We start from the raw sequence: 22,420 nt of genomic DNA, 5'->3' as shown, positions 1-22,420 counted from the left end.
TGGAAGAAAAGCTATGACCAACCTAGACAGCATATTAAAAAACAGAGACATTACTTTGCCAACAAAGGTCCGTCTAGTCAGAACTATGGGTTTTCCAGTAGTCACATATGGATGTGACAGTTGGACTATAAAGCAAGCTGAGCGCCGAAGAACTGATGCTTTTGAACTGTGGTGTTGAAGAAGACTCTTGAGAGTCCCTTGAACTGCAAGGAGATCCAACCAGTCCATCCTAAAGGAAGTCAGTCCGGAATATTCACTGGAAGGACTGATGCTGAAGCTGAAGTTCCAATACTTTGGCCACCTGATGTGAAGAACTGACTCATTTGAAAAGACCCTGATGCTGGGAAAGATTGAAGGAGGGAGGAGAAAGGGATGATAGAGGATGAGATAGTTGGATGCCACCACTGACTCAATGGACGTGGACACTGAGCAAGCTCCAGGAGTTGGTGATGGACAGGGAAGCCTGGCGTGCTGCAGTCCATGGGGTCGCAAAGATTTGGACATGACTGAGCAACTGAACTGAAACGGAAACTTATATTACTCAGTGAAAGAAGTCAATCTGTGAAGGCTATGTAATGAATGATTCCAACTGTGTGATATTCAGGATAAAACAAAAGTAGGGAGGCAGGAAGATAAGTAGCTGGTTGCCAGGGGGTGGTGGGAAGGCAGGGATGAACAGGTAAAGCTTGGGATATTTTTAGGGTGGTGAAATTATTTGCATAACATTATAAGAGTGAATACATGTCATTATACATTTGTCAAAATCCATAGACTATATGATATACAAAGAGTAAACCCTAATGTAAACTAGGGACTTTGGTTGATAATGATGTGTCAATGTTGGCTCATTGATTGTTATAAATAAATGTACCGTACTGATTTGGGTTGTTGATGATCGGAGAGGCTGTGTTCAGGGACAGGGTAGGGAGGTGGGAATTCTGTGCACATTTTGCCAAATTTTACTCTGAACCTAAAACTGCTCTAAAAGTAAAATGTATGTATGTATGTATATGTATATATATATATATATATATATACACATATATGTATGTGTGTATACATGTATTAATGCTTTATTTTAAAATGATATACATCAGTTCAGTTCAGTTCAGTCGCTCAGTCGTGTCCGACTCTTTGCAACCCCATGAATTGCAGCATACCAGGCCTCCCTGTCCATCACCAACTCCCGGAGTTCACTCAGACTCACGTCCATCGAGTCAGTGATGCCATCCAGCCATCTCATCCTCTGTCATCCCCTTCTCCTCCTGCCCCCAATCCCTCCCAACATCAGCGTCTTTTCTAATGAGTCAACTCTTCGCATGAGGTGGCCAGAGTACTGGAGTTTCAGCTTTAGCATCATTCCTTCCAAAGAAATCCCAGGGCTGATCTCCTTCAGAATGGACTGGTTGGATCCTCTTGCAGTCCAAGGGACTCTCAAGAGTCTTCTCCAACACCACAGTTCAAAAGCATCAATTCTTCAGCACTCAGCTTTCTTCACAGTCCAACTCTCACATCCACACATGACCACTGGAAAAACCATAGCCTGATATATATATTTCTATATAATTTTATATAGACATATATTTACATATCCTTTTAAAATTCTAAAAAGTAGGACTTCCCTGGTGGTCCAGTGATTAAGAATCTGCTTTCTAATGCGGGAGACACAGGTTCTATCCCTGGTCTGGGAAGATTCCACATGCCACAGGGCAACTAAGCGTCCATGCTGCAACTACTGAACCCATGCTTTAGAGCCCATGAGCCGCAACTACCAAGCCCGCATGCCACTACTGAAGCCTGCACACCCTAGAGCCTGTGCTCTGCAGCAAGAGAAGCCACCACAATGAGAAGCCCGTGCACCGAAACTAGAGCCTAGCCCTGAGTTGCCAGGGGATGGTGGGAAGGCAGGGTAGTGGGAAGGCTAGAGAAAGGCTGTGTGCAGCCACAAAGACCCAGTGTAGCCAAAAAAAATTCTAAAAAAATTATCAGTGTAATCTACCATACTTGTCATAATTGTCCAAAGAAGAAAAAATATATGATCATTATCAATTGATACAGAAAAAGCACGTGACAAATTCAACATCCATCCATGATTAAAAACTCTCAGCAAACTCGAAATAGAAAAGAAACTGACAGAAGCTGGTAAGGGCATTAATAAAAAACATAGAGTTAACATCACATGAAATGGTGAAAAGCTAGATACTTTGTCCGATGGTCAGGAACAAGGCAATGATGTCCATTGTCACCAGTCCTATTCAACATCATACTGAAAGTCCTAGCCAGTGCAGTAGGACAAGGGAAATAAATAAAAGGCATACAGTTTATAAAGGAAGAAATAAAACTTTCTCTCTTTGCAGACGATATAATTGTTTACATAGAAAATCCCAAGGAACCTACAAAAAAACTCGTGGAACTAAAACGTGAGTTTAGGAAAGTCACAGGATACAATGTCAACAGAAACAACATCAATCATGTTTCCATATGCTAACAATTGTCAAAAGGAAACTTAAGTTTAAAATTATATTAAAAAATAATATAATTTATAATGGCTCCTCTCACAAATTAAATAGTTGAGAATAAATCTACCAAAACATGTACATGATCTGTATGCTGAAAACTGCAAATGCTGATGAAAGCAATTGAAGCCCTAAATAAATGGAGAAGCATGTCATGTTTATAGATTGAAAAATGCAACATAAAATTCATGTCAATTTTGCCTAAATTGATCTAGGCAGGTAGATTTAATGTAATTTTAATAAAACTTCTAGCAGAATTTTTTGAAGATATGGACAAGCTGATCTTAACATTTATTTTGAAAGGCAAAGGAACTAGAATAGCTAAATAATTTTGAAGAAGACCACTAAAGTTGGAGGAACTGTATCACTCTATTTTAAGATTTACTTTAAAGCTACAGTATCCAACACAGTGTGGTACTGGCAAGGGCATAGAGACGCAGATTAGACAGACAGTCCAGAAATAGACTCACACAAATATGACCAACTGATTTTTTTTTTTCACAAAAGCACAGAAGCAATTAAATGGAGAAAGAATAGTCTTTTCAAAAAATGATGTTAGAACGACTGAATATCTACATGCTTAGAAAGGGTGGACGGAGAGGAGAAGGAGGAAGGAAAGAAAGAATAAAGAAAGAAGCTTGATTTAAATTACATAACTTATTTAAAAAAAAAAAGAAAGCTCAAAAATATCCAAGTGGAAAGCATATAACTATAAACATTTAGGATAATACATAGAAAATATATGTGACCTGCTGCTGCTGCTGCTAAGTGGCTTCAGTCGTGTCAGACTCTGTGCGACCCCATGGACGGCAGCCCACCAGGCTCCCCCGTCCCTGGGATTCTCCAGGCAAGAACACTGGAGTGGGTTGCCATTTCCTTCTCCAATGCATGAAAGGGAAAATTGAAAGTGAAGTCGCTCAGTCGGGTCCGACTAGTAGCAACCCCATGGACTGCAGCCTACCAGGCTCCTCTGTCCATGGGATTTTCCAGGCAAGAGTACTGGAGTGGGGTGCCATTGCCTTCTCCATATGTGACCTAGGGTTAGGCAAATGCAAAGCAAATTTATAATGACAAAGCAGATCAGCAGTTGACTGGGGACTGACAGCAAAATGGCAGGAAGAAGCACTTGGGAATGATGGAAGCTTTTGTTATCTTGATCGTGGTGGTAGTTACATGGGTATAAACATTTATCAAAACTCAGAGTTGCAGTGTTCACTTCTCACGACCCAGCTAGCTCACTTTTAGGTATAGAGTAATGTTTCTCAAGCTGCTGGTAGAGATCCATCATTATAAATGAATCATTAAATTAATTTAGTGTGTCTACTCAGAGGGACCCTAAAACTAATGAAGCTTAAGCTTCAGGACCTCTCACTTGCAAAGCTTCTTCCAATACCTGGCTAATATATTTTTATTCATAATTTTCTATTCTTTTTCTAAAGAGAGTGCCCAAATTGTATAAACTTTAGCCCCCACAAAACCTGGATCTGCTTCTGGATCATCAGACTTTTTAAAAAAATGAAATGGAATAGAAAATATGAAAGCTTTTTGTGAAACTTTTGTTTCCATTTATATCATGGATCATGACATAAAAATGTATTTCTTACCAGCATTTGTATTAAAAAAGAAAAGTTTGGAAATGTCTTGCTGTGAAGTAACCTAAGCACAGATGCAGAAGGACATATGTACACATGCTATGCAGAACTGTTTGTGAGAATAGATGTTTGGAAATAACCTCAATGTCCATCAATATGAAAATAAGTGAATACATATGGTATATGTATGTAGTGGAATTCCTTATAGCTAAAAAGAATGAACTAAAGGTACATGCATCAGGCTAGATGACTCTTACAAACACAACATTATGTTTAAAAAAAAAAGCAGAGGAAGGATACCTAACATATGATATTGTTTATATAACATTTAAAACAATCCGAAAAATAATACTATGGTAAATGTATATTATTTCTAGATACAGTCACACAGTCATGTATATAGTTATATATATATAGAAAAAGCACTAAAATATCCATGAGGCTAACTAAAAACAAATGCAGGATGGGATAGTTGTTACTTACAGCAAGGAAAAAGGGAGAGAATGATATGAGGGTACACCCAGGGGTTCAATTTTACATGCAATTTTACTTTTGTTTTTAAAGAATAGATTTGAGACAAATGAAGAAGAGCGTTAAAATTTCACAAGGCTGATTGGTGGGTATGTGGATTTTTGCTGTGTTACTCTGACTCTTCTCTGATTGCATTGTATTCCACATGCATATTGTTGTTGACATCGCTAATGAGTGTATTATTTCATGTGTGTAGTGTGGGTATTTCCATACCTTATACCACTTAAGCTGCTGATCACTTTATGAAATAAGGACAGAAATTATTATCCCTATTCCATAGAAAAGGAATCTCTGAGACTGCAGGATAATTTATTAACAACTGGATTGGTGGAGGGGAGGGCTTCCCAGGTGGCACTGTGGTGAAGAATCTACCTGCTAGTGCAGGAGATGCAAGAGATACAGGTTCAATCCCTGGGTCTGCAAGACCCCCTGGAGAAGGAAATGGCAACCCACTCCAGTATTCTTGCCTGAGATACCCCATGGACAGAAGAGCCTGGTGGGCTACAGTCCATAGGGCCACAGAGTGTCACAACTGAGCATGTAGGCACTCATGGATTGGGGACTCAGCAGTTCCTTGCTTAGCCTAGATTTGCATGGAAGTCCACTGGAGAAATTCCCTTCAAGCCCAGGTGACTTGACCCGCCTCACTGACCACCTCCAAGCTTGGAAGGCACTTACTTAGGGGACAAATCGCATTAATAATAGCTAAATGTTCCCTCAAAAGTCATTCTGAAGTACCAGAAGGGACTTCCAGGAATGATACTCAGGCGATGGTTACACACTTACAGCCAGTTTTTAGAAGGTGAAGGCAGTTTCTTTGACTATGCCCCACCCCCATCCCCACTGGCTTGCTCAATGACTTTGGACAAATCACTTAACCTCTCAGTACTTAACATTTACACTCCTGTGAACCGAACGTGTAATATGCATCATTCCTCATTCCGGCTCGTGCAGAACCCAATTTGAAAATTAGGGACCGATTTGTGGTAGATCCTAAGTAACAACGTCAAATTTTCAACACAAAGTACATCTTCTGAGCCCCTTCCATTCCTCAAAGACTATTTTTCACTCTCATTTAAATGGCAGTGGCTATTTTAAACTTTTCAGTGATCCATAACTTTTAAATCACTAAGGTAAGAATGGTTTTTGCTGTTAAAAAAATTAAAGCAACGCCTACTGCTGCTGCTAAGTCGCTTCAGTCTTTTCCGACTCTGTGCGACCCCATAGACGGCAACGCCTAACTAGACAGCAAAAATTGAGTATCTTCTATTGCCCTTTTCGTCAGTTCTGGCTTTGAAGATTTTGGGAGAAAGCAGCTTGCTAACCAGAAGTTTTAGAACTTTATTTCAGTACTGATAAAATGCTTTGATGAGAATGCTTTAGGTTCTACATGTTAAGGAAGAAGAAAGGCACTGAGTAGCTCCAAATCCAGGAAAGTTGGGAGAGATAAACTTGGGAGCCGGTGACTGCCAGCGCGCCGGGCCAGTTCCCCACTTGGGTTGTGGGTCGGGGTGGCCGCGGTGTCTCGCTGACCCCTGGAGGTTCTGGCAAAGAACCGGAGCCCCCTCGCGGCCGAACTGCCCGCAGAGGCCACAGGTCCCTTTAAGGCGTCCCGCGGGCAGGGACCCGGGAGCTAAGGGGGCGGGAGGAGGACTTGAGAGCGGGCGCCACGTGACTCGGCTGCCAAGTTGGTTCGTGAGTTTGACAGAAGTTTGAATTGGACTCGGGGGCTTTCTGCAGCCGGCCGGGCAGAGCGGCGGCCGCGGCCTCGGAGAGCGCGAGCAGCAGCGCCCCCCGCGACCCACCCAGCCAGCCTGGATCCCGGGCGGCCGACGGCCGCTCCAGCTCCGGTACCGCCCGCTTCCCGCGCCGCGGGTCAGCAGCCCTCAGCCCCACCACAGTCCCCGCAGCCCCCGCAGCCCCCGCGCCGCGCCCCGGCCCCGCTGCGCCAGCATGTCCTCGACGGAGAGCTCCAGCCGCACCGCGGACAAGTCGCCGCGCCAGCAGGTACTCCCCTCACGCCCCTGAGGCTCCCTCTCGTCTCTCCTCCTCTACCGGGGTGTCGGGCCGACCCTTATTCCGCCCCTTCTCCCGCATGTGAGTGGGAGAAAGAGGGCAGCGCCCTCCCTGGTCCCACCGCCCTGACCCCGGGCGGGCTGTGTCTCTGCAGGTGGACCGCCTGCTCGTGGGGCTGCGCTGGCGGCGGCTGGAGGAGCCGCTGGGCTTCATCAAAGTTCTCCAGTGGGTGAGTCGCAACCCCAGCCGAGGGCTATTTCGGGAGCCTGGGCTGTGACGCTGACCCTAAGCAATGTGGCCGGAGTTGGGGGGTGGTGTGGCGAGGTGCTGCGGCTGGCCGGGCGGAAGGGTGGGGGGCGGCGACAGGTGGGCGGGGGAGGGGCGGCCTGGGGTTGCTTGTCCAGCGCTTGGTGGCAGGAGGGTGAGGAGCGAGGCATGCGGAGGCCCGATTCAGTCCTTCTATGTGCAAGGAGCTTTTGCCCAGGGCGCTCACATTTCACCCGGGCGAGAGGACCCGGGTGTAACCTTTCCAGAACTCTGATCCTGCACATACCACTCCCGGGTGGCGGGAGGGGCGAGGAGGACAAGGGGGACGAGGAAAGCTGCGGAGGGCAGAGGAGGGAAGGAGGCAGGCGACGGGTACCATCCTGTCCCCAGACCTGCCAGGGCCCGACTGATCCTGGAGGTGGACTCAAGGGACAGGGTCCTGGCTGGCAGGCCTGCTCTGTTGGGATCACTAGAGTAATCTGCGTTGCTGTAACTGCGGGAGCAAGAGCGTGAATGAATGAATGGATTTCATGGCTCTGGGATGAAATAAAGAAAAGAAAAATAAGACAATAGAAGTCAGCCAAACGTGCCTTGCAGACTAAGACATGGAGAAGGCAATGGCAACCCACTCCAGTACTCTTGCCTGGAGAATCCCAGGGACGGCGGAGCCTGGTGGGCTGCCGTCTATGGGGTCGCACAGAGTCGGACACGACTGAAGCGACTTAGCAGCAGTGGCAGCAGCAGACTAAGATAGAACATTGAGCTGGAAAGCTGGGGCCTTAGGTTGCAGACCTGGACCTGCCTTTTCTACCTACCCGACCTTGGCAAAAATCTCTTCTTTGGGCTTCAGTTTCCAATATTAATCAAATGTTGATCAGACGGTCCCTAGGGTCCCTTTCTGCTCTAAATGGGTTGGCATGCTAGAACATTACCCTTGATTAGACTTATTCTGTGACCTTGAAGAAATCATTTGCCCAGGGCCTCAGTTTCCCTGTAGTGGTATAGGGGAAACACCATCTTCTCCTGCCTGACTGGTACTTTGAGACCTTAGCATGTTCTCTGTCCTTCCCAGTGTATAAATTAGGAACCTGGACAGGTGCAGTCACTCTTTCAAATTATGAAGACCTGTCGGGAGCATTTAGTGCACTATCACAGAAGAGATTTGTTAGACAATCCGCGCACCAAATGGTGTGTGAATAACTTAATTAATGTGCTTTCAGCACAAAATTCAGCTGGGGAATAAGTTACCATTAATACTGAGGAGGATTGAGTTCTAAAGGGCTTTTAACTCTCTGGAGACAGGAGTTAACACTGTGTCACTGATTCGTAAATCATCCTTTGGATGAGAATCATCAGATCTGAAATTCAGGAGCAATAGTGCGTTTGGGGTTATCTTCTGATATCTGAGACCCTGACTGGGGCTACAGGCCAGCCTGGGGAGCTCCCCGAGTGCAAACTCTGGGACCTAGTGGGGACTTTCCACTCTTCATACTGCCTCAAGAGCATTTGGAATGACTGCTGACTGAGCTCTTTCACCTCTCCTCACTTCCCTGCTCTGACGCACCCCTTGAGTATCTGAGGGGTCCATGGAAGAGTGATCTTAAGGCTCCAGGTGTCTGCTTTCCAGAGCTGGAAAGCCATTATGAGCAATCCAGAGGAGCAGAACCGGAAATAAAATAGTATGGTTTTATCGTTAAACTAGACAATTGAATCTAAGGGAAATTTGAGAAAGACTATCAAGGGATGAGGAAAACAATGAGGTTATTAGACCACGGAATCATCCTCCATGGGGGGGATTCTGAAAGGCTTCTTTCTTCAGCCTTTCGGTCCTTTTCCCAACCCACCCCTAGCCAATACCCATAACATTTCTGTAAGGCTGCACAAAGCAATGCCTGGTCCCGTCCACAGTCAGCTCTGATCCCTAAGAGTTAAAACCTGTTTGACTTTTAAGATCCTCAGTTTCTTAGAGAGGAAGTTATGCTTTTCTCTCATAATACTCAATCCAGGAGTCCGTGGCTAGGCTCTGAACTCAGCTTTCATTCACAGGGTAGCCTCATAAAGAGATACGCTTTGCTTTTACTGCCATCCTGGTAACCTGAATCCAAAGTGAGTTTCACTTGCCCTGAGTCTCTCCAGGTGAACATAGGAACTGGCCCCAGGAACCAGCACCAAAATGACAGTGAAAATATCATTTGGGACTTTTTGCATATTTCCTGCTTGGAGGGATCAAATGCTCCTGTCTCGAGGGGAAAAAAAACACCACACACAAAGCTTGCAGTTACTGTAATGATAACTGAAAGCTCTGTTGTGTTTGTCACTATTACCAAAAATGCAAAGCTTTTACTGGAATCCTGGTGAGATAAAGTAATGTTATTCTTCTATTAGTGTATCTTTTTAAAATTTTAACATGAACTAATCTCACCTCAATTTCAGTTCTGGGGTCTCACTGAGTCTACACTAAGCTAGGCAAAGAACATGGGCATATACCAATTATTGGGGAACTAGTTTTTCTCAGCTTTCTAGCTATGGAAGCTTGGATAAGTGATGAAATCTTCGTGGGTCTCAGTTTCTTATCTGTAAATGAGGGTAGGATACATCTCATGAGCTCTCTGGAAAGATTACAGAAAGTAATATCTGTAAAGCATTGGAGCATCTGAGAAGACCATGGTGAGCCTGGCAATCCAAGAGGTATTCAGGAAATGTTGGTTCCCAAACCTCTCATTCTCCCTAACTTTCCCCCTTATGCAGACTGTCAGCTAGACCTGTCCTTTGGTAAGATCATTTAGATGTTACTGCCAAATCCCTACTCTGTTCTTGTTCATTTGCTAAGTTGTGTCCAACTCTTTGTGATCCCATAGACCGTAGCAAGCCAGGCTTCCCTGTCCTTCACCATCTCCTGGAGTTTGCTCAAACTCATGTCCATTGAATTGGTGATGCCATCCAACCATCTCATCCTCTGTTGCCCCCTTTTCCTCCTTACCCTTCTTCTTATCTTCCTCCTTATCCTCCCTCTCTCCTTTATCCCACTCTGAGGGTAAGGTATGAATCACTTGGATTATTCAGTCACTGTTCCAATGAAAGTGAAAGTCGCTCAGTCGTGTCCAACTCTTGGCAACCCCATGGGTATAGTCCATGGAATTCTCTAGGCCAGAATACTGGAGTAGGTAACCTTTCCCTTCTCCAGGGGATCTTCCCAACCCAGGCATCGAACCGAGGTCTCCTGCATTGCAAGTGGATTCTTACAAGGGAAGCCCGCTGTTCCAATAATGTCATATTATTTTTAATTGGGCATGCCCTTGATCAGTAATTCACCTTTGAGGTACCAAAGTCACTTATTTGGCTCTGGGGTCTTGGTAGTGAAAATAAGATATTTCAATAAATATGGAGAATTCAAAAGCACACCATCACAGTCTGTAACAACCAATGAGATGATTGTGGGAATAGGCTTTGGGGGAGAACTTGTCTTCCTTGTGCTCTGCACTAAGTGGAAATGTTAGTGTTCTCAGGACTGACAAAGGTTATCACCGAAAAGCAAGTCAGCGCCAAAGTGAAGCCTCATCCTTAAACTAGCAAGGTTATTCTTACATCTTTCCAAAAGAGATGCAGAGGCAGGAGGAAGAGGAAAAGAAGGAGGAAGAGGAGGAGGAGGAGGATAGTATGGCCACTGCTGTTCCCAGCAATGCAGGTCCATGAGGAGGAAGGCTAGTTGGTGTCAGAGCCCTGGAGATGCCCCTTGTCTCAGGGTCTCCATCTTTCCTTGGCTTCTGTTCTTTATGACCAGCTTGGTGCCTAGTAACAGGGGTGATTACTGGCCTTCTGCACTCTTCCCTGTGGCTCAGTCCCCTGACACAGTTCAGGAAAAAGGCATATCTGGTGCAGAAAGGTGGAAGGAGCTGGGAAAGCATCTTTCTCTGATCCTGCATCCCAAGGTGCACAGCTACTTCCTCCCTCTTTGCAACCCTCCCTGCACAGAGAGGAGATCTCTTTTTTCAGCCTAAATAATTCTGTGATCCTGAGTTATGTTTTGGCTTTTATTTGAGCATGACTCCTTTCTGGATGCAAACTCTTGAGAGCAGATACTGGTCTCATTCATCTTGGATTCTGCAGCATCTGGCACAAAGTAGATGCTTGATAACTGTTGATTAATGAATGAATGACATAGAAAGAGCAGTGAACCAGCAATCAGGAGTTGTGAATTCTAAGTCTGGCTCTCACATTGGCTAAATGTGACCTTGGGAAAGTCACCTAATCTTTTGGGACTTCAGTTTCCACCTCTATGAAATGAAACTGTTGCGCTTGATAATCTCTGAGATCCTTTTTGCTCTGCTGTTCTGTGAACTTGAGAGATTTCCCGGAGATTCCACTGTCCGTTCACTTAATAGCAAACTGTCATCTGTTATCTGACACCTTCTGACTGTGTTGTTCTGATTTAACCATATATTCTGGTTAATAAAATTATGTAAGTTGTTTAGAGACTCCTGACTTTCAAAGAATCAGAACAGAAGAGAATACAGTTAATACTAAAGTTACTATGGGTATATTTTGCCCATGGAGGAATCATAAAGCAGGGTTCAGGATTTTTAGAACCTCAAGCCTATCTTCTGGACATAGCAGAACTTTCTGCAATGATGGAAAAGTTCTATAATCTGTGTGGTTCAGTATGGAACCTGTTAGTCACATGTGGCTAGTGAGCACTTGAAATGTGGATAGTGTGACCGAGCCACTGAATCTTAAATGTTATTTACTTTTAATTAATTTAAATGTAAATAGCCACATTTGGCTAATTGCTACCATAGTGGATAGTGAAGCTCTAGGATACAAGCTCCATGAAGACAGAGATTTTGTTTTTCTCTTTTGTTCACTAATAAGTCATATCACCTAGAACAATGCCTGGGACATAGTAGATGCTCAATAAATGACATCTTTCTGTAGCTGGTCAGGAGTGTCAGTCAAGAGAGTGCTGGTAAAACAGAAGCTCCATAACTAACTGTTCATTGCCCTAGGTGAGAAGTACCAACTTTTAGGGGGGACCTATATAGAGCCACTCACTAACTGCCAACAGTAAAAATATATCCAACTGTCTGCCCTTCCTAGAATGGTACGTCCTAATGGTGTCCAGTTCTGGACACCAGAAGCTAAGAGGAACAAAGATACTTCCATGAGCACTCAGAGAACCACAGAGCTGACAAAAGATTAGAGAATCCTTATGAGGATGAGCTAGAGGAGTGCCACGGTTATGCCAGGGAGGCAACCTGGAGTATGTAAAGGTAATGAGGCAGAGGTTCTGAGTGACTTCTCTCCAGTTCTGTCAAGAAGATGAGCAAACAGGGTTCCACTGTGGCCTCTGTAGTTTAAGTCAGATCAGGAATATTCAGGCACTAGAGAGAGATTACACTATCTCCTTTCCTGGAGGAGTGTTAAGATGGAGACAATTCTTGTTTGTTCGAATTAAACCTCCTAGAAACAGAGAGGTACCCACATGACCTTTAGAGAGGGGTCAGTGGCTCCAGCCCGGAGAAGATCTGCCAGGCCAGGCAATGCAAGGTGGGGCAGTGGCACCAGACACCACCCAGGGCCAGAGTGCAGCTGCTGGCAAACCTAGCCAAGAGCACATGGAGAGAGCTATCCTCAGAGTGAGAGAACCACAGAGCTGGAAAAGGCCTTGGGATGGCCTGCTCCAAACCTCTCGTTTTACAGATGAGGAAACTGAGATGCAGAGAACAGAATGGCTTGTTAGAAGTTGCTGGCTCATTAGTGACAGGACCAGGACTAGGACCCAGATTTCCAGACTCCTAACCCAGGTCTCTTTTCCTTCCACAACACTATCGAGCATTAGCAAGATACCATGCACACAACTCTATTCTATCAACTCTGGATGCAGGGTTGGGACGTGAATTAGCTGTCTTCTAGGTAATTCATGTCTGAGATACTGAATCACCAAGAAACATACAAAAAGTGAACAATTAACAGAATAAGCTCACTGCTTAACACAAAGGATTATATCATGCACAAGCCAATGGTAAGAACACAGGAAATGGGGCTTCAACAGATGATGTGGGAGAATAAGAAATTCCAATTTCTCACCTCCTTTTCTAACCAAAGTGTGTGTCCCCAGGAAGAAATTAGAAAATTGTAGGATGAGGAAATTCCATTTCACTCCAGATAGGAGGTTTAACTTAACTTTTTGATGCTTATTTTACTGAATCACCAAGCTAATGTCTCCTCCTTACTGTAAATTAAATGTCTTCTGGTTCTCTTAAAAAAAAAAAAAAGGATAGGAGGTTTAGTAACATGATGAGAGGTGAAGAGGAAAACAATTCAAGTAATCTGAAATGCCTTTGGTTCTCAACACCGAGAAATGGCAGCATCAACAGATTATAAAGTGAAACACCACTGGGGAAATAGCAAAGGCTGATAAGGCAAGTGGAGGATACTTTTCTCTGGGTTTGAGCCAGGACTGACGGCATCAACCCAGCCAGCACTGTTGCTGAAGGAAAGGTGCCTTTAGGGGAAGAGAAGTTAGCTGGTGGTACCATGGGACAGCAGCCCGGCCCCTGCCCCCTTTGCCCCTCTGAAGGCTTGGCAGAAGTGGTCCCCTCCAGCTATATCTCCACTGAGGCACGAAGTTACTGTAAGTTAGCAAGAAGGTAATGACAAGAGTGAATGATGCCTTCAGAGGAGAAATGGAAAGAATTCCATGCATGCCTGATCTCGGTTGGCACAGGGGAATTTCTAGGATGCCTCTCCCTTGGGGAGGAAATTCAAGTGCACCTTTGAGATAGAAGTTTCCAAAGCCTAAATTGCTTTGTGTTAGTCGTCATCTTATGGAGGCTATCTGTGGTCTCCAATGTCACATCCAGTGGGGAGACCTAGAAACTGCCCATTTCTCCCTCTTCATTTCCCTCCCAGGTACCAGTCAAAGTCAACCCTATGCATTTGGCTATTTGGTCCAGCATCCTGTGCAGTGAACAGAGCACCCTGAGGCTGGGAGACCAACAGAAGCCATGGGTCCCTGGCCAGAAGGGACTTGATTAAAGGGACTCCTGGGAATGGCTACCCACTCCAGCATTCTTGCCTGGAGATTCCATGGACAGAGGAGCCTAGTGGACTATAGTCTGTGGGGTCACAAAGAGTCAGACATGACTGAGCGACTTTCATTTTCACTTTCACTTGGCCCCATCCCATATCTGCACCTGCTAGGGGTGAGAGGGTGGTTCAGAGGGATAGATCTTGGCCAGCTGAGACCTTCTGACTCTCAAACGGGCTTCACTATCCCTCAGCTCTTTGCTATTTTCGCCTTCGGGTCCTGCGGTTCCTACAGCGGGGAGACAGGAGCAACGGTTCGCTGCAACAACGAAGCCAAGGATGTGAGCGCCATCATTGTTTCATTCGGCTATCCCTTCAGGTGAGCATGAGCTGATTCTGACCCAGCACATCCTCTCTCATTGGATTGGCAGGACCTGCGTGGTCTCCTCCTCCTCCAGAAACCTAAAGACCTTTTGTTGTGTGCCACTCCAGTTTCAGATAGAATTACAAGGCACAGAACCTTCCTGCCCTTTAGGAATTTCAGACAGGAGAAGGCAATGGCACCCCACTCCAGTACTCTTGCCTGGAAAATCCCATGGATGGAGGAGGCTGGTAGGCTGCAGTCTGTGGGGCTGCTATGAGTTGGACACGACTGAGCGACTTCACTTTCACTTTTCAATTTCATGCATTGGAGAAGGAAATGGCAACCCACTCCAGTGTTCTTGCCTGGAGAATCCCAGGGACAGAGAAGCCTGGTGGGCTGCCATCTATGGGGCTGCACAGAGTCGGACACGACTGAAACGACTTAGCAGCAGCAGCAGCAGCCAGAGAAAAATATAAGGGAAACTCAGATAAACTCTTGTTTTAATAATGTTCCAGTCCATGAATAACCAATAGCAAGTAATGACACTCCTACAGAAAGAACCCCACTGTGTGGGGTGGAGACTTATAGGAGTCTGGGCTAGTTGGGCAAGTCTCTTCTACCCTCCACAGCCTCCTCCCTGCCTTGAAGGTAAGGAAGCTTGTCAGTACTCAGATCCTAAAGAGGTGAAGGGGGACACTCACCTGTACCACCAGAATATGAGGAGGCACACCTTGACCAGGAGGTAGAAGGGAATACTCTTTCCTGGGTATCTAGGAGCTTAGAGAAGGGGAGCCCAAGTGTTCAGAGGGGAATAGGGACAGGGCTCACCTCTTCAGAAATTTCTAGTAGCAGCATCCAAGTTAGATCAGCTGTCTCTTGCACATAATAGTGTGTTTGTTCTCCTTTCTTGATTTGGTCTAATGTGGTCTCACTAGGGGACTTAAATTTTGAGAACTGGTAATTCCAATCTTAACTTGGGCACAGTGCTTTCCCAGGGGCAGAATGAAGCTGATTCCCCTGATAGTTTGGCTGACAGAAATAGATGAACTATATATATTGTGGTTATGACCTAAAGGGTCCTGGAGATACTTGGGAATACAGGGTCACTGTGTCTGGACAGCGTGGACGAATGTGGGGTGGTGGCCGAGCGGGAGGTAGACTTTGGCCAGAATTCCAGGGAAATTCCTGTCTTGACTCCAAGGTTCCCTCCATAAACTTTCCTCCCTACATGCCCCTCTCTTGGCTCTGCAAGAGTCCTTGGGCGAGAACTGGAGCAGGACTACCTCTGGGGCAGGGAGGGCCTGCTGCTTGCACAGGGAGAGGATCGCCCTGAGCTCAAGGTTGGCTTCATGCCACCTGCAGGTTGAACCGGGTCCAGTATGAGATGCCCCTCTGTGATGATGAATCCACCTCCAAGACCATGCACCTCATGGGAGACTTCTCTGCCCCCGCCGAGTTCTTCGTGACCCTGGGCATCTTTTCCTTCTTCTACACCATAGCTGCGCTTGTCATCTACCTGCGTTTCCACAAACTCTATACGGAAAATAGGCGCTTCCCACTGGTGGTGAGTGGGCACAGCCAGGAGGGATGGGGTGGGGAGGAGATACTGAGGAGGTGTACGTCCTGGCTGAGGACAAGCATGGCAGCTTTCCTGGGTCCCTGACCCTTGCAGGTGAACATCCTCAATCTCCCTGCCAGCTCTTTGCTGTTGGTCCCTTTGGGTGCTGGGGCTGCCAGTTCCTTGGGCCTGTAGAAGGCCCACGTCGCAAGGCTCTGTGTCTACCGACTTCCCATCACTCGCTCTGCTCACAGGAGGCACAACAGCTTCAAGAAGCAGGCTCTAGAGTCAAATTTGCTTGGGTTCAAACCCCAGCACTGTCCCTTACTAGCCATATGCTCTTGACAAGTTATTTAACCTCTTTAAATGTCAGTTTCCTCGACTAGAAAATGGAAAGATAACAATAACTATCTCACTGTTTTGGAAGGATAAAATATCTGGTATAAAAATATATAGTATATAGTTAGCCTCCATAAGTGCCAGCTATTATTAATGCTATTTCCCCTTTGCTTTCTTCTTATCCTAGGCATGCAAGGTGGAAAGGGTGCCTTAGGGGATCCCCACTTATCTCCTGCAGCCTGCCCTAACTCTGCCACCAGGTGTAACTGAGCAATGGTGATCAAAGCAAAGGCTGGGGCAGGGGAGCATGGTACATTTAGGCTGCTTGGGTTTGGGGATGACACTGACCAATAGATGACTTGTTCCCTGACCTCAGTTCTGAGGGCATGGGCAAGGGAGCCCTGGCTGGCAGGATTCTCTTGATGGCAGATTCCCCAGAATGATCTAGGCTCCCTGAGCCTCCAGCTGTTGGGTAGAGTGGGAAGAGGCAGCTGTCTTGGGACCCCAGGATCACAGTGGATTAGGGCAAGAGGAAAAGAAGTGCAGAATCATGGAGTCCTTTCTGACTGTATTTCCTGTCCCTCTGCTCCTCCCAGGACTTCTGTGTGACTGTCTCCTTCACCTTTTTTTGGCTGGTAGCTGCAGCTGCCTGGGGCAAGGGCCTGACTGATGTCAAGGGGGCCACACGGCCATCCAGCCTGACTGCCGCCATGTCTGTGTGCCATGGAGAGGAAGCGGTGTGCAGTGCCGGGGCCACACCCTCCATGGGACTGGCCAACATCTCCGTGGTGAGAGTTGTGGCCACTGATGGGGTCTGGGGGAGGCAGCACTGTCCCTAATGCCCAGGCCAGTCACAGCAGTAAGGGCTGAGAAGAACACGGAGGGTGTCCTCACAGCTGGTATCCCCAGCACCTGCAGCCAGCACATCCCCTCTGCTTCACGCTGGCTGCTGACCTCTGGCTGACCCCAAGGGACATTTGGGAAGGGCCACTCAACCTCCCGTTTCTTCCCCCTCCTGCCCTCTGCCTCCCATTTCCCTCTGTTCTCCCCACCTCCTGGCATGCTTGCTGTGACCACCTCCCACTCCTCCTGTCTCTTTATGTGTGTGTGTGTGCACGCACAGAAGTGCATGAAGAAGGCGCCTAGGGCTGTGGTGGGGCTCAAAGCTGGGAGCTGACCCAGAGTGCATGAGAAGGAGCTCCAGGCTGGAAAAGAGTTTTGGGCAGTGGTGGGTCCAGCTGGTATGCATGTATTGGCCACCTTAGTTGTTAGAACATCAAAATATCTCTATATCAGTTGGTAAATAGCTGAGGCCTCGAGTTTTGCAAATGTACCCCTGTCATCCCAGCCACTTCAGCCCTGCCCTGGAAAGCTTTGGCTTAAACATCCCCAGATAGAGACCTGGGTTCGAACCCTGGGTTGGAAAGATCCCCTGGAGAAGGGAAAGGCTACCTACTCCAGTATTCTGGCCTGGAGAATTCCATGGACTGTATAGTCCATGGGGTTGCAGAGTCGGACACAACTGAGAGACTTTTACTTAGGGAAATCTCTCCCTGAAAATGGTCAAAACATCCCTAAGGCCCAGTAACTGAAAGGTTTAATGGCTGGTACACCAGGGAGCTTTCTAGACCTTGCTGGAATTTTGATGATAGGTTCCACCTCCCCACCACTCCCCCCCCCAAAGACTGTACTGTAAAAAGGTTCACATACAGTGAAGTTGAAAGAATTTTTACAATGAACACCCACACACTAATCAACTAGACTGTACCATTAATATTTTACTAGACTTGCTTTATCACATATCTATCTGCCTCTGTTCATCTATCAATCCATCTTATTGTTAATGCATTTCAAAGTTAATTGCAGACATCCATACACCTCCCCTAAATACTTCCTGCTGATAGCTTTTTAAGTATTTTGAATAAATATTTGGATAGAGCCAGCTGGGTGGCTGCCCTAGGAAAGGAGCACCTTGGACAGCTCTGGCCCCGCCCACCCCAGGAGGCCCCAAGGATGCTGGGCGAGGCACCATGAGAGCCCTTGCTCTTTGCTCTGCTTTGCATGGTACTCCACTCCAGGAATCACATTCTTCCAGCAACCAAGCCACAATTTGGGTGCATGCTGCAGACAGAGTTAGATAACCTTCATCAGAGAGCTCCTTAATGGGTGATGGCCCTACACCATGCTTCTACAGCCAGTCCTCTGTCTTTCAGGCTTTCTAACCCTCTATGCCTCCCTCCCCCAACCTCATGCAGGAATCCCCCCTCCCTGTTCCCACAATGCCTTCCTTCCTATTCTCACGACCTTCCTCCCCCCACCATGTCTTTGCAGCTCTTCGGCTTTATCAACTTCTTCCTGTGGGCCGGGAACTGTTGGTTTGTGTTCAAGGAGACCCCGTGGCATGGGCAGGGCCAGGACCAGGGTCAGGGCGCCAGTCCGGAGAGCGCAGCTGAGCAGGGAGCGGTGGAGAAGCAGTAAGCAGGCCCCAGCTACTCCCGAACAGGACAGCACCTCTTCAACCACCTCCGGCTTCCAGGACCTCCCTCTTCCTTCTCCTCCAACTTCCCTCCCCCATCATTCTGGGCTTTGAGACGTCTTCACTGATGGGCAGGCACCAGCTGTCGGAAACCTGGGCAGCCCTCCCAGTGCCTTCCTATCCCTCCTCTTCCTGGAGTCCCAGATGGCAGGAGCTCAGTGCTTTTTGTCTACTGCCTGGACACAGGCATCTTCCTTGGGGTCTTACACGTACCCTCACAGCCTCTGAGAACCAGCCTCTGCTGCAGGCAAGGGCTGGGGTCAGGAGACCTGAGACTGGTTCCTTGCTGCCACATCTATCGATCTGTCCAGCTTCAATAAAATTGGGGGGAGGGAAAATTGGTTGGCAGCCTTCTCCCTGCTCTCTTGCATGGAGGGCCCACCAGTGGTTTAGTGACCTCTTTTCAGTGGCTGTCATCAAGGCCATGTCTGCACTGACCTGACATCAGTCTGAGCTCAGTATGTTCCCCACTCCCTCCTCTGGCCCCTGTTTGCCCACAGAGTCCATCATGTTTGAACCCAGGAGGCTGACTTGCCTAGAAAGCAGCCTTCCAGAGGGTCCCAGTTGCAACTGAATTGCAACTTTAAGAAACAGTAGCCAGGAAACTTGCTGGGGAATCAGTTTTCTCTGTTCCCTTAGTTCTCCCACCCCTCCCTGCTGGGGCACTTTCCACCAACACTCTGAACTCCTACTTGCCCTAGAAATTCTCTACCTTTCTCCCTGTCCTCCTTCTTGGGCTTGTCTTACACTTGGGACACAAGATGAGGGAGCGAGGAGGCTCTCTGTTTCAGCCCTCCCCACCTCCTGCCTCTCTGTCCAGCCCCCTTCCCCAGCCTCTTAGATCTGAAGCATTCAAGGTCCCTTTCGGAGTCTGTTCAGGCCTTCCTTTCATTCTTGTGGGGCCAGCTAGGGGTGTTGGAAGGAGGAAAAAGGACCATCATGAGTCTAAGCTGCCCCAGAGCCCTAGGACATGGATGGATGGGCCCACTTCCCCTTCACTCTCTTCTCCTTTTTTTTCTCCTCCCTGCTCCTTCTCTGGACGCTGGTTCACACTTCCCCTTCTCACCTTTATGAAAGAATATGCCCTCTCACTTTGTCCTCCATTCCTCCTCTGTCTCATTTTTTCCAAGCTCTATCCCCCCAGCCCGCACCCCCACCTCAGTCCAGGGCAGGCCGATGCTATTGGTGCTTCTTCACTTCGGGACCCAGTTCCATATTTGTCCTTGGTGTGTCTCCTCTTCCTGACACCTCCTTCAGTCCCTCTCTGGACCCCAGGGCCCAAGAGTCACTGCTAACTGGATAAGGGCCACCTGCCTCCCATGCCACTCAAAACATGTCAGCCTGCCCTGGTCATAGAGCTGCCCAGGGAAGAATGATGAAGGCAGAATCCAGCCATTTTCCAAACCAGTGCCAGTTAGCCCATTTGTCATCCCAAAGGTGGATGTGTCCTGTGCCGGTTCCTCCTCAGGACTGAGTCAACCCCTCCAACCTTCTCGCCTTCCTCAGCACCCTCCACAGTAACGTGTGCATTACTGGGGAACCTGGGTGGCAGGACCTTTGACTTCGGGCCAATCTTTTGGGTCAGAGTTTCCCCGCTTGATAGGGGAGTGTGAGATTTATATCTTCAAATGCCCCAGAGTCCTTCAGTGAAAAACTAGGTATTTTGGTTTTTTTAGCTCTCGGGGAAAGGATTTGAGGAGGGAAGCTGGGAGATGGGGATGAGGGTGTTTCTAAGTCTGAACCTCTCTCTGTCCTGAGCTGTCCCCGTGATTACTCAAGGACAAGGTGGGACAGCTTTGCCTGCAGCTCCAGAGCCACAGAGAACAAAGGGGTTCCTTCATGTTTTTTCAGGCTGGCCCCTGTGAGGGTCTGTGCGCAGCTTCTACTGGAACTATGTTTCATTCTGTGTACGTATTTATAATTCATCTGAAATGTGATGGATAAAGTGTTCTCATTTGGGGGGCCTAAGTTACTAATTGGCCCTTCAGCTAGGGAAAGGGGGTGGGTAGGTATACACTCCTGCCAAGGACTCCTAGCCCAGAACTCTCCCTTAGGCCAAGAAGGCTCTTTTATCCTCTTAAGTGGCTGGCTTGTTCTCAGCCAGAAGAGCCTTGATCTAGGCTATGGCCTCTCTCTTCATGCCCATCCTAAAAGGAAAGGCTGCTTCACCTCATTACCTTCAGAGGGCTGGACTGTCCTCAGAGGACTCATGTTCCCTCCAACCAGGGCTGGCATCACCACTTTGCCTAGTGGGGCCTGAGGTAGGAGAAGGTGTCTGGTTTCTCCAGCTGCTAGGAGGAGGCCAGTTGGCGGGGCACTTGCCTTTGCCCTAGTAAATTCTGACCCTGCCAGGATGCCCACCTTGGACCTTTTCTGAACACGAATTCCCTCCACTATCATGGTCGTAGATGTCCTTCTTCTGGGATTGCAGATCAGGGGTGGGGGGAGAATGTTGCATGTTGTTTTCTGGTGCTTGTCATTATACATATGAATAAACAGTGCTTCAAGCATTTGGCATGAAGGAGCCAAGAATGTAGCCCTTATGGGGATTTTTTTTTTCCTCCTTCCCTTGCTTTAAGTTCTTGGACAAATATCAGCATTTTCAACCAAAACATCATTCTACTCCTCTCCACTCTGCACTCCCAGTGATAAGGGTCTGAAGGCTGAGTTGTTCCTGGCAGACCTCAGCCTGGTGACATCTCCTCAGTCCAAAATAACTGAGACTCATTAATAAATTTAGAGCAAACTCCAAAGGCAGGAGATAGTGGCTTCCATAATGCTGTTTCCATATGCTCTCCTACCATTTGTGACCTAATCTAGCTTTCTGTCAGGAGTTGAGGGCCTTATGCGTTGCCCTCTCAACCTTACAAACTTGCACCTCTATGCCCCTTCTGACAGATAGTCACAGGGTTCATTTATATTCCCTTGAAAAATACACTTGGGCAAAATATTACACTCAATGTCACCAGGTTCACCAACCTCCTAGGAATCATCTATGGTTTTCAGATTAAGAAGCTCTACCATCAGAGATCATCCTTGAAGTACTTTAACATTCCTTGGGTGAAAGTGAGAAGATGCTCAGAGGTCTTGAAGTCAGACCTTGACTTATTTGCCTCCAGTTTGGTTTTCCCTGAGATGAAAGAATGAATACGGGGTGAGGTGTAAGGGAAAAGATAATTAGTATCTCTTTTCCGATGTGATGGGGTAGGGGACAGGCTTTTGTCTGTTGAGTGTATGACGGTGAGAAAGAACGTTATCAGCTGAGGAGAAAGATGTGGGTGATTAAGGTATCAATATTTTCTAGGCCTTAGCAAGGAAAATAACAGATCTGATGAGAAATCACCCTATGACGAAGCTCTGGTAGCAGCCCTGCCAGCACAGAAAATATTCGTTAGAAAAAGAAGCCAAAGTGATGGATGAAGTCAGGGTCCAACCAGGGTTTGGGAAGAGGCGATACAGGGTATCGATCATCGATCGCAGTTATCTGAAGAGGAGAGACGGATCAGCAGAGATGCTGCAAACACCAGCAGCCTCGGGGCTACCCCTGTTCGGGGGCTGGCTCTGGCTCACAGATAGCCTTCTGTCATCCTGACAGGTGATCTTGGTCAGCTCAGCTAGGACCTACCAAATCCAGAAAACGCTACTCCAACCCTCTGCTCTGCATCAGGGCAGCGT

General features: G+C 47.2%; 1 protein-coding gene across 1 annotated transcript; it reads left to right on the top strand.

The window, feature by feature from the left end:
• The first annotated feature begins 6,358 nt into the window (after positions 1-6,358).
• On the top strand, positions 6,359-21,281 carry SYPL2 (synaptophysin like 2). The gene is made up of 6 exons (XM_040232133.1): positions 6,359-6,646; positions 6,810-6,884; positions 14,203-14,327; positions 15,675-15,876; positions 16,806-16,997; positions 18,541-21,281. Exons 1-6 carry the CDS (start codon positions 6,593-6,595, stop codon positions 18,685-18,687), a joined length of 795 nt encoding a protein of 264 aa, XP_040088067.1. The 5' UTR covers positions 6,359-6,592; the 3' UTR covers positions 18,688-21,281.
• The last annotated feature ends 1,139 nt before the right edge of the window (positions 21,282-22,420 follow it).

This window comes from Oryx dammah, unplaced genomic scaffold (genome assembly GCF_014754425.2).
Source record: "Oryx dammah isolate SB20612 unplaced genomic scaffold, SCBI_Odam_1.1 HiC_scaffold_28, whole genome shotgun sequence".
NCBI lineage: Eukaryota > Metazoa > Chordata > Mammalia > Artiodactyla > Bovidae > Oryx > Oryx dammah.
This window is presented reverse-complemented; position numbering and strand designations above follow the sequence as displayed.